Source organism: Hyperoodon ampullatus, assembly GCF_949752795.1.
Source record: "Hyperoodon ampullatus genome assembly, chromosome: 17".
Lineage (NCBI taxonomy): Eukaryota > Metazoa > Chordata > Mammalia > Artiodactyla > Ziphiidae > Hyperoodon > Hyperoodon ampullatus.
Genome location: NC_136930.1, coordinates 16,809,179 through 16,825,291, shown reverse-complemented (window position 1 = coordinate 16,825,291; position 16,113 = coordinate 16,809,179). Strand labels below are relative to the sequence as shown.

The following is a 16,113-nucleotide window of genomic DNA, read 5'->3' as shown; positions in this document are numbered from 1 at the left end:
TTTTGTTGGTTTTTGTGTTTTTTTTTTTAAGTGCTTTTAATCTGTCTTTCAATGTGAATGTATCTAATGTTCTGGGAATTCTGATTAAATAAAATAATGAAGGACAGTGATGACTATGGGAGATCTGTGAAGCTGCTCTTCTTCCTTCTTCTAATAGTTCTTAGCCCCTTAATCAGCTCTTGCTTACAGTCCCTATCCTCGGAATTGAAAGGTATTCTCTTGGGAAAGATGCTAGCTCAATTACAGTGGCTTAATTTTATTTTCTTAATGACTGATTTGGTATATTTATTATACATTTTAGTATATAGTAAAAAAATTATATACATTTAATTAAGAAGTAATACAGATGGTTATTATACTATTTTTAATTAGAATACACCACAGCATTTGGTCTAGAAGAATTCAAAGAATGTGTCAAAATGCCATATTTACCAGAATTGCAAAATTACCAAAAAAGTGTAAGTTCCACTCCACTAGAGGTTCATAAAAGACTCCTGCATGCTGATACCGAGATGCCTCCTGTCAGGTAGGTCATTTCTTTTCGATTCTTTTTTGTTGAATATTTATTTATAGTAACACTGCTGAATGTAGAGGTTTTTCTGGCTAGTGAATCTAATTCTTTCTTGCCTACTATTTTTTGCATAAAGGATTTAATTTTTAAAAATCTCAATTAGCGATTTTATTCAGTTTGACCAGTAGGTACTTTTTTCTGTTTTCAAGTGACATTGCCAGAAGGAATTTAAGGACTTACTTAAAAAATCTTTATTGCTTTAGTGTAGATTGCTCATGAGAATATTGGAATTTTTAGCAATATAAATAACTGAACTCTTTGCAATATTAACAGGTTTCTGTATCCTGAATAGAGAACCTTGTGTTTCATTTCTAGTTTGACTGAAGTGGTGTGAGGGGAGATCCTGAATGAGATGTCAGCCTAATGAAGACCTTGCATTGCTATCAGATGAAATGAGTTTGTCAGCCAGAAAAGTCCCACTGACTTTGAATACTGCCATTTAAACACATGATAAACACCTTTCCTACTATAAATCAGATTGCCTGACATAGCATTAAAAGAAAACTTCTTTCTCCAAAGGGACCTGTAAGTTGGTAAGACAGTCTCATATCCTATTTGGTTTCTGCTTTGATTTATTTATTTATTCATCAAGTATTTATTGAATGCCTAGTACTAATTCATTTTGCCAGCCTAAAAAAAGATGAAGCATTTATAGCAGTCTGAGTTGTAACTCTCTTTAGGGGAGGATGTATATTTTCATATTATCTCCTGCCATAGTGTGCTTTGAAGTCATCTAGTTATACATAGCACACACATATTGGAATTTCAGAATATATTTCTTGAGTTTTCCACTAGTATTATTGGTCTTGTTAATTACTCTGGAAACAAATTTTGGTAATATAAATAAAGAATTAGAATATACTGAAAATGAAAAGTTGTGGATAGTTTATATCTAAATTACGAAAATAAATAAGAACTTTGTAGAAAATTTGGGGAAAAAATAAAAATAATTATTTGATAATTTATCCATCCTAACATATCCATTTTTATTGTTGGAGGTTCTCTTCTACCCTCCTCATTTTGGGTTTTTATTGGAGTTGTGATTTTAGTGTACTTACAATTTTTTATTCTGTCCTTTTTTACTTAATATTACACGTATGCATTTTTTTCATGTTACGACATAATCTTCAAACAGTCTTTACTGGCCACATTATATTTCATTGTAGAGCCATAGTTTATTTAATTTTATTTAAGTTCCCTATTGTTGGACTTTCAAGTTGCTTTGACATTTTTCTGGTTTTGCAAATAACACCATAATGAACAATAACATACATAAAGCTTTTCCCATCATTTTTAATATCATTCGAGGACAGACTGTCAAGCTATAAAAATATAAAAAGCAAAATTACTCTTTCTGAAGTGAGGTTATGGTGAAATAAGGCAGAATCAGAGATGGTAGAAGAGAGATTGTGAGTTGCTAGTGGAGTAGATGGTAGCAGTTAAAGAGGAGGGATGGCAGGGATGTAGAAAGAAGAGACACCATTAAAAACATGAATATGAAACCTACTTAAGGACAGTGAGTTTCCATTGTTACCGAGACACCTGTATCCCTGACCCTCAGCTCACTCTTGACCTCCAGGCAAACATATGTAGGGCTGCCTATGGCCATGGACTTGTCTCAGTACAGACCAGTCTTGCTACCCTTCTTTCAATGCATATGATCATCTTAAAGAAACTGGAAACCCGGAAAGCACCAACAATTAACCCATTGGGCCTCTAGATTTTAAGTCTTCAATTTGCTTCCTTTTTCATCTGATTTCAGTTCATTATTTTTTTCATTTGCAATTTGGCTGTTTGTGAAATGATCCCTTAATATTTTATGTTGGCTTGAGTGTGAATTTACTTAATTTAATGAAGAATAATTTGACTATATTATATTTGTGTTATGACAAGTGTTCTTCAGACACAAAGTGGAAAAGTGGTGGCTGAGTGTCACACTGCTTATGAACTGCTTGGCAAACGTAAATGTTGGTTCTTTTCCCTGTGTCTTTATTTTAGCCATTCTACTGAGAACGTGTCGGGTTGCCTACAAGTATTTTATTCTCCTCTGCATATTGAACAACGCCTTGTGAAAGAACAGTCTTGGCAAAGCAGGGAAGTACTAATTTTTGTCTGTCTTGTATATAACCCCGTATCCTTTTTAAAAAAATCTCCATATGTGGATATTTGATTTAAAAACTCTGATAAAAGTTTAATGTGTTTTTAAATTTCTTAAATGATAAAATTTTTCAGTGAATCTCAAGGCATACTTTGGTAATATAACTGAAAATTGTCTTAGAGGTGAAGTGCATTTAAAAATTACAGCTGACTATCCTGCGGTATGACAAACTGCCTCTAGCTGGCAGGCTAGCAGACCTGAAACGATGATTTGTGAGTTTAATTCCCTTAAATTAATATTATGAAACTGAAGCAACATGACCTCTCAACTCACCAGTGTTATCTTTAAAAGTTCCATGCAGCCAATACACAAAGATATTTGTTCTGATATTGGACACTTTTAAAAAAATGGATGTTCTATGTTTTTTGAAGGACATAAAGCCCTTCACACTAAGGAGATGAATCAGAGAATTTCAGCTATCAGTCAGTAGGTGGAAGAGAATCTGAGGAGTGTCCCTAGGGACCACTAAAACCTTATCACATAACAATCAGTAAGGCTGGTCTTGAGTCCCAAACCTCAGTGTGAATACTAGGTCGGCTCATCTTGACTGCACCCATATTTGACAACTAGGAAGTGTGATGTTGCCATGGTAATAAGTTGCTAGGATACCTCCAAGCAGCCGTGTAAGCTGACTTCATTAAACTGTATCACATGGATTAAGAACTAATATATGTTTTGATTGAATAGAGAACAGGAAAAAAAAAAGTTATAGCTGACTTCTAAAGTTTAATGAAGTTACAAGAAATTTGGAATTCTTATGGGTTATCTCGCCCACAGCAGATTCAATCGTGACATATTTCCTCTAATAACCTACTCATTATCTAGATCTATTCCAATAGGAACAAAAGTTAATTATGACAAAACTCAGATTGTGGTAATTAATAGGTAAAAAGAGCACAAATAACTGATAATTGGTATCTGGCATATCTAGATACCCTGTTCATCTAATCTTGAGTCCCTTCCTCTAGCATTTCCTGAACCATGATTAATGATAAGATAAAGGTGGGAAAAGTCAGACCTAACACTCATCCACTGGTAAAATTTATTAACAAAAATCGAGATACTGAGTTGGTTCATATCTGCTTCTGATTGGATTATTTGTGATAGAAGGAGTTTCCTTCCTTTAACGTTTATTTAATTTTCATATGATGTCCTTCAACAAGTGAATTTCACTGAAAGCAAGCTTCTTATCTCTTACTGTATTTAAAAAAATTAATGTACCCTGGATTTATGTAAGAGTGAATTTATGATAATACATAATTTTAGGTTAAAGAAGGCTAAGCCAACATGTACTGTGGCACCACTTCAGGAGAAATCAAAAGGTAGCCTGGCTCATCTTTTTCTCCTACCACATGTCTTATTAACTATTCCATACTTATCTTTTTTAAAACTTCCTTTCTTTCCATTGACTTAATTGTCTTTGTTTTGTTAATGTTTCTTTAAGCTTTGTTTATAAACTTAGTGGATGTTGTGTTCAATATGTACATACCATTATTATCTCATGTTGGAGGATGGAGGGAACAAAAAGTGCCTACCGAACTGAGAAGGCATCTTGAGACCAAAAACCGAGGCAGGCAGCTCCATATAATCAATGGATCAGCTTATTATATTGATAACTTACTCACAGGATGGGATTGAGTGGACAACGATCTGGAAACATGTGTAGTCACACTCCACACTGCCGAGGGGCCATTGAGACAACTTTATAGTTAACCTAGGGCATGGGGAGTATGTGCTTGAAAACAGGAAGTGTATTCCTAAGTCAAGATTTATGAATGGGTAACTATTCTCATGGATGCCAGGAATGTCAGGGAAGGTCTTCATCATTGTTTGGAGGCTAACAGAGCATAGAGGTCACCTGGTCCTAATGATTATTAAGCAATATCTATTAACTACAAAGCCCTTAACAACAGAGAAGTGATTCACCGCACAGTACAGTCCCGGGTAAGGTCAGTGGGAGGACAGGAGAAACTGTGTGGACCCAAGATGGCATCAGTTATGCTAACAGGCATACCTCTCAGGATCCTGGGATAGGCCCTCATCATCTCTCATGTGGACCGTTGCGTAACCTGCAAAATGATCTTGCTTTAGAGTTTCTGACCTTGGAAGTCCTTTAACACTACAACAAAAGTCTAAAACTTGGCCTCTAATCACATCACTCCCTTCTTCAAAAACAACTTGTTACCTACAGACTAAAGTATCAACTCCTTAGCTTGGCCTTGAACTCTTTACCGTCTTCCCCTAACTTTCCTTTCTAGCCTTATCTTCTAATTAATTTTGTCATGAACCTGTGTACCTATAACATCCAACTACAAAAACCTATCTATATGCCAACAGTTTGGGTTCCATAAAATTACTCCATGGTGACTAAGAGACTTTACAGCACCAAGGAGCATTTCCACCTATTTGGAGTATGAGTTTGTCCTTTGAAGCTTTAAAATCAGACATTCTCACTTCCACCTTTCTGATACATTTAATCAGAATTTTGTTTTTCAAAAACAGACACTGTTGAGTCAGTTAGTTACACTTTTAATGATGCCTACAAGATTTTGGAGAATTTCCTGGCAGCTCTGATATCTACACTTACTGCCTTATTCCTTGCTTCATGTGTTACAGATTCATGGGGCAACATACTAAAGGAACCATTTATGGCATATGACATAGTGCATATGTCTAGCATTTATGTTCTCCAATAAATTCTTAGCTATTTCCTGAAGTAATTTTACCCAGGGTCAATGGTGAAGATTCTTGAGCTGTACAATCAAACAGTTTTCATTTCGTCATTATATTTTCTTGCCTTCTATTGATTATTATCTAAATAGGATTTTTCAACAGTGACAGTATTAACATTTTGGACTGGATAATTCTTCTGTCGGGGTCTGTCCTGTGCATTGTAGGATGTTTAACAGCATCCATGACCTTTACTCACTAGATGCCACTAGCACCTCCCAAGGTGTGGTAACCAAAAATGTCTCCAGATGTTGCCCAATGTCTCTGGGGTGGCAAAATCACCCTCAATTGAGAACCACTGTTTTAAGCATTACATCTTTAACATTATATGTTATCTGTTACTTGTCCTTCAGACTATCAAGTGTTTCATCCTTTACCTGTGCACAACAGTTATTTCCTTACCAGCATAACATGTTTTAAACCTTACTTATTTTTCATTTTTGTCATAATCATAGTTGTCTTTAGTGCATTCATCACTTCCATGATTTTGCACTTATGGAGTAATGGAGTTAATAGAGCACCTCCAAACAAACAACAAAAATGAAAATGACTAAGTAAGACTTATATTGAGATTGTCAGTGGCAGTCAGATTGATTTGTTAGCAGCTTTGTAAGTTTAGTCTGTGGAAGTTCATAAAGTCAAATGTTCATGAACTTCTTGGATATTTCCTTTATCTGAATTTCCATAAGCTATAAACAACTTCTGTAATCAACAGGTAACATGAAATAAAAATATAAATGTTAATTAGAACAAACGACATTTGTTTTGCATCTTGGCCCAAATGAATATTTGCCTGCCTATTTTCCAGTAGGCCAACTTTATGGTTCTTTTGGGCTGGGTATTATGTCTTATTCACCTTTGTATCTCTGTAGTGCCTGTACCAATCCTACAACATATGGAGTCTTCAGTAAATATCAATACTTGTTGCTTTTCCTTCAGAGTCATATAAGAAGGCAGTTCATTCATTCATTCACCAAACATGAATTTAGCATCTACTCTGTGCCATTCATTGTTCTAGTTCTTAGGCTTAGAGTACATCTCTCAACAAAACAAAGATCCCTGCCCTTGTGGAGCTTACATTCTAATGAGAGAATACAGCCAACAAACATTAAATATAATAAACAAATCCATCACACAGTATATTAAAATACATACTATTTTTTTTAAACTTATTTTTTAAATTTTTATTTTATTTTATTTTTATTATTTCTGGTTGTGTTGGGTCTTCATTGCTGTGCGCAGGCTTTCTCCACTTGTGATGAGTGGGGGCTACTCTTCGTTGCAGTGCGCGGGCTTCTCATTGCAGTGGCTTCTCTTGTTGCAGAGCACGGGCTCTAGGTGCATGGGCTTCAGTAGTTGCAGCATGCAGGCTCAGTAGTTGTGGCTCATGGACTCTAGAGCGCAGGCTCAGTAATTGTGGCACATGGGCTTAGTTGCTCCACGGCATGTGGGAGCTTCCCGGACCAGGGATCGAACCCATGTCCCCTGCATTGGCAGGTGGATCCTTAAACACTGTGCCACCAGGGAAGGCCCAATACATAGTATTTTAAAAGGTGGAAGTGCAGTAGAAACAACAACAGAAAATAGAACAGGGTAAGGTAGATCAGAAGATCTGGGGAGAGAAGGATGATTTACAATTTTAAATGGGTGGTTGGCAGTAATATTTGAGCAAAGATTTGAAAGAGGTGAAGGAGTTAAACTCTGGGAAAAAGTTATTCTCTTGGGACCAGCAAAGGTCCCAAGGTGGGATGGTACCTGACCTGTTGGAAAAGACATCAGGAGTCAAGTATGGCTAATCTCAGAAGGTGGAAGACGAGGTAAGAGAGGTAATGGAGTATCTGACCTTGTGGGGCCCTGAAAGGGACTTTATATTTAACTTTGATTGAAATGAGGAGCCATTACATGATTTTAACAAAAGAATGATTTTAATGTGATCTGATTTAAATTTTGAAAGGATCATGTGGTCACACCTTCCAAAAAAATGGCCCAGAGAACTTCCATCTCTGATTATGATGGAATAACTTATATCAGACCAACTTCACTACCAAGAATTCACATAAGAGCTAATCATAAAAAATAATTGAGGGCTTCCCTGGTGGCACAGTGGTTGAGAGTCCGCCTGCCGATGCAGGGGACACGGGTTCATGCCCTGGTCCGGGAGGATCCCACATGCCGCGGAGCGGCTGGGCCCGTGAGTCATGGCCGCTGAGCCTGCGCGTCCGGAGCCTGTGCTCCGCAACGGGAGAGGCCACAACAGTGAGAGGCCCGCGTACCGCAAATAAATAAATAAATAAATAATAAAGTATAAAAATAATATATTACATATATATTAATATACAGTAAAAACATTTTTTAAAAATATATAAAATAATAAAAGTATTTAAAAAACAATGTTTTAAGGTGTCAAGAGCAATCATTTCCAACTCAAAGGGCTGAGATTCTGAAGGAATAACTGCAGAGAACTGAGCCCAAATATCTGTGAGCAAATTCCCCAACAGGTGTTTGCCTGTTTCTAAGTGATATGTATGCTGGGTAATATTTTAGGACATGAAGCAGAAAATAGCTTCTTGGAGGCTAAAGGACTGAGCAGAGATTTCAGTAACTTAGCATTTGCCGGGGAGACAGAGGTGGGAGTTGAAGGGAGTTTAAGGCTTGCCAAGATGGAAAGCCCTTGGCAAACACAAGCTTTCAGTTGAAACTGTTGAAGAGCTACACACTGTAATAACGGCATACAATAGACTAGCTTTTTAAAAAGCCTAAAACCCAATTTTTTTTGACATTTGGCATGCTATTTATTTCATCTTTAGCTCATCCTTTTACATTTTCTATTTATTGTGTTAAAACCCAGTTTTGACTGGATTAAAGTGATATGCCTACCAGAAGAAAATTAAATTTTCTTTGGAAAACTATAAGATAAACCAGAGCCTTACAGGTTTGTGTACACAGTCTCAAGCATTCAATCAAAACTTACCAGACATTAAAAAAAAATACACCTTGGACTTCCCTGGTGGCGCAGTGGTTAAGAATCCATCTGCCGGGCTTCCCTGGTGGCGCAGTGGTTGAGAGTCCGCTTGCTGATGCAGGGGACACGGGTTCGTGCCCCGGTCCGGGAAGATCCCACATGCCGTGGAGCGGCTGGGCCCGTGAGCCATGGCCGCTGGGCCTGCGCATCCGGAGCCTGTGCTCCGCAACGGGAGAGGCCACAACAGTGAGAGGCCCGCGTACCACAAAAAGAAAACAAAAAACAAAAAACAAAACAAAAAAAGAATCCATCTGCCAATGTGGGAGACATGGGTTTGAGCCCTGGTCTGGGAAGCTCCCACATGCTGCAAAGCCACTAAGCCCGTGTACCACAAATATTGAGCCTGCATGCCACAGTTACTGAAGCCTGCGCACCTAGAGTCTGTGCTCCACAACAAGCGAAGCCACTGAAATGAGAAGCCTACACACCACAACGAAGAGTAGCCACCACTCACCACAACTACAGAAAGCCCACATGCATCAATGAAGACCCAATGCAGCCATAAATAAGTAAATAAATAAATTTTTAAAAATGCAACTTATCAGGCATAAAAGAATGACAAACCAAGAGAAGAAACGGACAACATCAGCAGACCTACAAAAGATCCAAATAGGCATTATTTGACAGGGATTTAAAAAACTATATTTAATATATTCAAGATAATAGAGAAAATGATGAAAAATTATATCAGAGAATTAGAGTCTATAAAAAATAAATAGAAATTATTGAGCTGAAAAATACAATAATAGATTAGATTTAACAGATGATAGGGCATAGGCAACAAAAGCAAAATAAACAAGTAGGATATATCAAACCTACAGGCTTTTGCACAGCAACAGGAAACAATTAACAAAATGAAAAGGCAGCATATGGAATTGGAGAAAATATTTGCAAACCATATATTTTATAAGGGTTTAATATCCAAAATATATAAGGAACTCCTACAACTCAATAGCAAAAAACCAAATAACCCAATTTAAAAGTGGGCAAAGGACCTAAGTAGACATTTTTCCAAAGAAGACATACAAATGGTAGTAGATACAGGAAAAGATGCATAGCATCACTTGTCATCAGGGAAATGCAAATTAAAACCACAATGAGATATCACCTCACACCTGGTTGGATGGCTGTTATCCAAAAGACAAGAGATAACAAGCGTTGGTGACGGTTTGAAGGAAAGGGAACCCTTTTTGGTGGAAATGTAAGTTGGTGCAGCCACTATGGAAAACAGTATGAAGGTTCCTCAAAAAATTAAAAATAAAACTACCATATAATCCATCAATCCCAGTATTGGATATATATCCAAAAGAAATGAAATCCAGGGGCTTCCCATGTGGCACAGTGGTTAAGAACCTGCCTGTCAATGCAGGGGACACAGGTTTGATCCCTGGTCTGGGAAGATCCCATGTGCCACGGAGCAGTTAAGCCTGTGCATCACAATTACTGAGCCTATGCCCTAGAGCCTGCGAGCCACAACTACTGAAGCCCGTGCACCTAGTGCCCATGCTACACAACAAGAGAAGTCGCTGCAATGAGAAGCCCACACACTGCAACGAAGAGTAGCCCCCGCTTGCTGCAACTAGAGAAAGCCTGCATGCAGCAGCAAAGAGACAACACAGCCAAAAATAAACAAATTAATTTAAAAAAAATGAAATCCAAATCTCTAAGAGATATCTGAATTCCCATGTTCACTGCAGCATTATTCACAACAGCCAAGATATGGAAGCAATCTAAGTGTGCATTGACAAATAAATGGATAAAGAAAATGTGATAGATATATATACCCAATGGAATATTATTTAGCCATAAAAAAGAAAATCCTGCCGTTTGTGACAACATGGATGAACCCAGAGGGCATTATGCTAAGTGAAATAAGTTAGACAGAGAGACAATTACTGCATGGTATTGCTTATACGTAGAATCTAAAAAAAAATTCAAACAGAAACAGAGTAGAATGGTGGTTACTAGAACGTGGGGGCTGAGGCAAATGGGGAGGTGTTCTGGAGACATAATGTACAGCATGGTGACGAAAGTTAATAAAACTATACGCTTGGGACTTCCCTGGTGATCTAGTGGTTAAGACTCTGTGCTTCCACTGCAGGGGGCATGGGTTCGATCCCTGGTTGGGGAACTAAGATCCTGCATCCCACATGCTGCACGGCACAGCCAAGATAATAGTAATAATAATACCTTATGGTATACTGAACTTTGCTGAGTAGATTTTAAGTGTTCTTCTCTCCCCTCCCCACAAAAGGTAACTATGTGAGATCATTGATTTGTTAATTAACTGTGGTAATCATTTTACAATGTATATGTATATCAAGTCATCGGTGGTATACCTTAAACATATACACTTTTTATTTGTCATATATGCCTCAATAAAGTTGGGGAAAAATGGAAAACAATAGATGATAGGATTAGTAAAATGAAAGATAAGTCATTAGAAAAATACCCAATTAAAGTGAAGAGAGAAAAAAGACAGGTAATACAGACAGAATGTGCAAAGACCATATGTGACAAGATAAAACTACTTCACACATGTGTAATTCTAATTTCAGAATACGAGGAGCAAGAGAAGAGTGGGACAAGCAGTACTTACATACTGGCTGAGAATTTCCCAAACAGATTAAAAAATACCAAGCAATGAATACAAAAAGTTCAATGAAACTTCAGCAGGAGAGTGACAAAGAAAACCACAGCTAGGCACATCATAGTAAAAAGACTAAATATTAAAAAAACAGAAAAAAGGTATGTTCCCTTCAAGGGAGCAGTGGTAAGACATACAACAGACTTTCCAATTTAGACAATGGAAGCAAGAAGACAGTGGAGTGGCATTTTCTAGTGCCGAAGGAAACTGGCAAACTCGATTTTTATGCTCAATGAAAATATCCTTAAAAGTAAAGGTGAAATAAAGACCTTATTCAAATGGAAGTTGAGAGAATTAATTGTCAGTAGAGGTGCACTAAAAGAAATATTAAAGAAATAATGATACAAGATGAAAGCACAACTTGTAAAGGAAAGAGAAGCAGTAGCAGTAGTATTGTCTTATGAAGTTTAAAATATATGTAGAAATAAAATACAATAATACCACAGAGGTAGGATGGGGCATACATATAGTTAAAATGCTGTAAGATCCTTGCATTGTCTGAAAAACAGTAAGATAACTAATTTAAAGTAGATTAAATTTAAACTAATTTAAAGTAGATAATACGTCAAAGAAACGTGATAATCTGTATGGTAATCACCAAAAGGAAAGAATACAAGTAACAAGCTTATAGGGGAAATAGTATAATAAAAAAAATAATCATTTCAAAAGAAAGCAAGAAAGGGGGACTTCCCTGGTGGCGCAGTGGTTAAGAATCCGCCTGCCAGTGCAGAGGACACGGGTTCAATCCCTGGTCCGGGAAAATCCCACATGTGGAGCAACTAAGCCCGTGCACCACAACTACTGAGCCTGCACTCTAGAGCCTGCAAGCCACAACTACTGAAGCCCTCAAGCCTAGAGTCCGTGCTCTACAACAAGAGAAGCCACTGCAATGAGAAGCCCGTGCTCTGCAACAAGAGAAGCCACTGCAATGAGAAACCCGTGCACCGCAACAAAGAGTAGCGCCTGCTTGCTGCAAGTAGAGAAAGCCTGTGCGCAGCAACAGAGACCCAATGCAGCCAAAATAAAATTAATTAATTAATTTTTTTAAAAGGAACATAAAACAGGACAAATAGAAAACAACTTGCAATATTAAAGATTTAAAATTAAACATAATAAATACATTAGATATAAGTGGACTAAATATTGCAACTAAAAAACAAAGCCCATCAGACTAATAAAAATAACTATTTGCTGCTTACAAGAAGCACACCTTAAAAATAAGGGCAAGAAAGATCAAAAGTATGAGGATGGAAAAATATAAATCATCCAAACAGTAATCAAAAGAAAGCTTGTTGTAGCTACACTAACATCAAACAAAATAGACTTCAAAGCAGGAAGTGTTATGATCAATAGAGTGATTATTTCATAGTGACAAAGGGTTAATACAACAGAAAGATTTAACCATCCTAAATTTTTATGCTATATTAACATAAAATACATAAAGATAAGTGTAATGGAATGAAAAAGGAAATAGGCAAATGCATAATCATGAGATATTTTTAAACAAATATCAAATAAGTGAAATCATACAGCACATATTTTCTGCAGTGGAATTAAACTAGAAATCAGTAATTAAAGATAATTATAAAATGCCACAGAGGTTTGGATATTAAGAAATGCACTTTTAAATAACTCACGAGTCAAAGAAGAAATACAGTGGAAATTACATATTATTTTGAACTGAATGATGATGAAAATATGATATGTTGGACTTCCCTGGTGGCGCAGTGGTTGAGAGTCCGCCTGCCGATGCAGGGGACACGGGTTCGTGCCCTGGTCCGGGAAGATCCCACATGCCATGGAGCGGCTGAGCCTGTGAGCCATGGCCTCTGAGTCTGCACACTGGAGCCTGTGCTCTGTAACGGGAGAGGCCACAACAGTGAGAGGCCCGCGTACCACAAAAAAAAAAAAAAAAAAAAAAAGATATGTCAAAATTTGTGGGATGCAGTAAAAACATAGCTTTTAGGGAAACTTACAGCATGAAGTACCTGTATTAGAAAAGATGAAAGGCTTAACATCAATGATTTGAAAATTCATCTCAAGAAGTTAACAAAAGAACAGCATACTAAATTCAAAGAAAATAAAAGGAAGAAATAATAAAGAGCAGAAATCAATGAAATAGAAAACAAATATTCAGTAGAGAAAATCAACAGAGCCAAAAGTTAGTTTTTTGAAAATGTGAATAAAATGGATAAATGTGTAGCAAGGCTGATGAGAGAGAGACAGAGAGAAAGAGAGAGACAGAGAGAGAGAGGAATTACCGATATTATATAAAAAAAGAGAAAACACAACTTAGAATTGACACAGAACTGACACTGGTGAATTCTTCCAACATTACAAAAAAAAAAAAAAAAAAAAAAAACTATGTTACGTAAATTATTCCAGAAAATAGGAAAAGAGGGAACACTTAAAGACCCATTTTATGAGGTCTCTAACCTTGATTCTAAAACCTAGCTTTGACATTATAAGAAAGTAAATTTATAGACCAATTTTTCCTATAAAATGGAAGTAAAAATTCTAAACAAGACATTACCAATTCAAATTCAGCAATATATAAGGATAACGCAACACAATCATATCAGATTTACCTAAAGCATGCGAGATTGATTTAACGTTAGAAAAACAATCGGTGTCATTCATCTTATTAATAGAATAAAGGAGAAATCTCATATGTTCACTTTAATAATTGCAAAAGATATTTTAATGAAATTCAATATTCATGATTAAAAATATTTTTAGCAAACTATGAGAAGGGAACTTTCCTAATTTGATACAGATTATCTTTTTAAAAAATCCTACAGTAAACAGTATACTCTTAAACAATTAATGGGTCAAAGAAGAAATCACAAGGGAATTTAGAAAATATCTGGGGACAAATGAAAACAAATGCAACATACCTATAGATTGCAGCAAAAGCAGTGCTAAGGAGAGAAATTTATGGTAAACATAAAAGAAGGAAAAAGATCTTGAATGAACAACATAAACTTATACCTCAAGGAACCAGAAAAAGAAGAATAAACTAAGCCCAAACTTACAAGAAGGAAGGAAATAATAAGATTAGAGAAGAGATAAATGAAATAGAGAATGGAAAACAAATCAACAGAATGAAGATTTAGTTTTTAGAAAAGATCAGCAAAGTCGGCAAATCCTTGGTTAGACTAAGAAAAAAAGCAGAGAAGACTCAAATAGCTAAAATTGGGAATGAAAGAGGAGACATTATAACTGATCACAGAAATAAAAAGGATTATAAGAGGCTACTGTGAACAATTATATGTCAACAAATTGGGTAACCTAGAAAAAAATGGATAAATGTATAGAAATATACAACCTACCAAGATTAAATCATGAACAAATAAAAAACTGAACAGACCTGTAACTAGTGAGGAGACTGAAGCAGTTATCAAAAACTTCCCAACAAAAACAAGAAAGCCCAGAAATCTATGGTAAGAGAATTATAATTTAAAGATGACCAGAAAGTTGCACATTTGCTCATATCTTATTGGTTCATACTTATTAACAAAGCTCTATTTAGCTCTGAAGCAAGCTGAGAAATGTAATCTCTACCTGGATGACCTTGTGCTCAGTAAAATTCTGTTTTGGAAGAAGGAGTAAAAGGTTTTGAAAAGATCATTAGTAGTCTGCCATAATTCTTTTATAATTTAAATTTCTAACATTTTATTACAGATATTTGGAAATATAGTTAATTTTTGCAATTTGATCCACATTGCTAAAGTCCCTTATTATTTCTTGATATATATTATACATTTTATACTGTGTATACATACATATTATATATGATATATATAAATTTTTGAGTTCTCTATGTAGATTATCATAATCATATGTGAATAATGTCAGTGTTATTCTTTCTTTCCAAATCCTATGCCTTTATTTTTCTGATTTTTCTAAGCTGGCTAGAACCACCAATACAATAGTGAAGAGAAATGAAAAGTCGGCAACTTTGACTTGTTTCTGATTTTAAAGGAAATGCTTTTAATGTCTTCTCATAAAGAATGATGCTTGATGTATGTTTTGGGTAGATATCTTTTATCAAGGTAAAGAAGTTCCCTTTAACTTTAATTTGCTGAGAGTTTTGTTTTTTTTTAAATATAAATGAAAGTTTAATTTTATCAAACATTTTTCTGAATGTGATTTTCTTTTTTTTTTTTTTGAAGTTAAACCCATATTTATTTACTAGCACTGTTAAACATTACACAAAACACATTCAAGTGGCAAGTAATTATAATGCAAGCCCTTGCATGGCAATCCAAATTTATTGAACTACTGATGCTAAGTTATACAAAATTGCACCACTTTAATTAAGGCTTTTAGTTTACATTTGGCCACCTCAAAAGTAGTTGTAACATTAGGTTGGTCAATTTAAATACTGTGGCTCCCTGTTGGATAGACACACAATCTTTACACCCAAACGTTAATGCATACAAAGCAACAAGGCATTGTTAAATAAAACAGCAATAGTTACTGCAACTTAGGCCTTGTGACCAATTACACATGATTAAAATTACTTCCCACATTCACATCCACAGTACTCGTCCACCATTTAACATCTCAACCAAAACGTTACACATGTGAAACAATCACTAACAGGCAAAAATACTAAACCTGTATATTTGGTATTGCAAATACACTTATGCATGAGCAAGCAGGGGATTCACAGTGAGAATCTACAGCTGCAGAAGCCTGAAAATGATTTACAAAAATTGTTAAATCATTAAAAAATTGTTTGAAAATATACACTTCTTGTTGTAGACCCCCACTGTACACACAACTATAAACATTGTTCCCTATGTAAACAAAAAAGGAAACATATAATAAAAGATTTGAAAAGTCTGGACATTTCCTTCCCAACAGATATTAAAGGCAACGTCTTTAATCTAAGACATTATACTGAAAGGACTATCATATTTTAAAGACAAGATCACTGTCTCCACAGGTTTTTAAAAATTAAAAAATCTATATAGCTG

The 16,113-nt window shown here is 35.8% G+C and overlaps 1 protein-coding gene across 1 annotated transcript in view; it reads left to right on the top strand.

Annotated features, from left to right (window-relative positions):
* Positions 1–16,113, top strand: part of LOC307065675 (uncharacterized protein C8orf89) — a 74,711-nt gene that overhangs the window by 19,008 nt on the left and 39,590 nt on the right. The window contains 2 exon segments of the mRNA XM_079722574.1: positions 373–526; positions 3,996–4,051. Coding sequence (XP_079578700.1) covers positions 373–526; positions 3,996–4,051 — 210 coding nt within the window.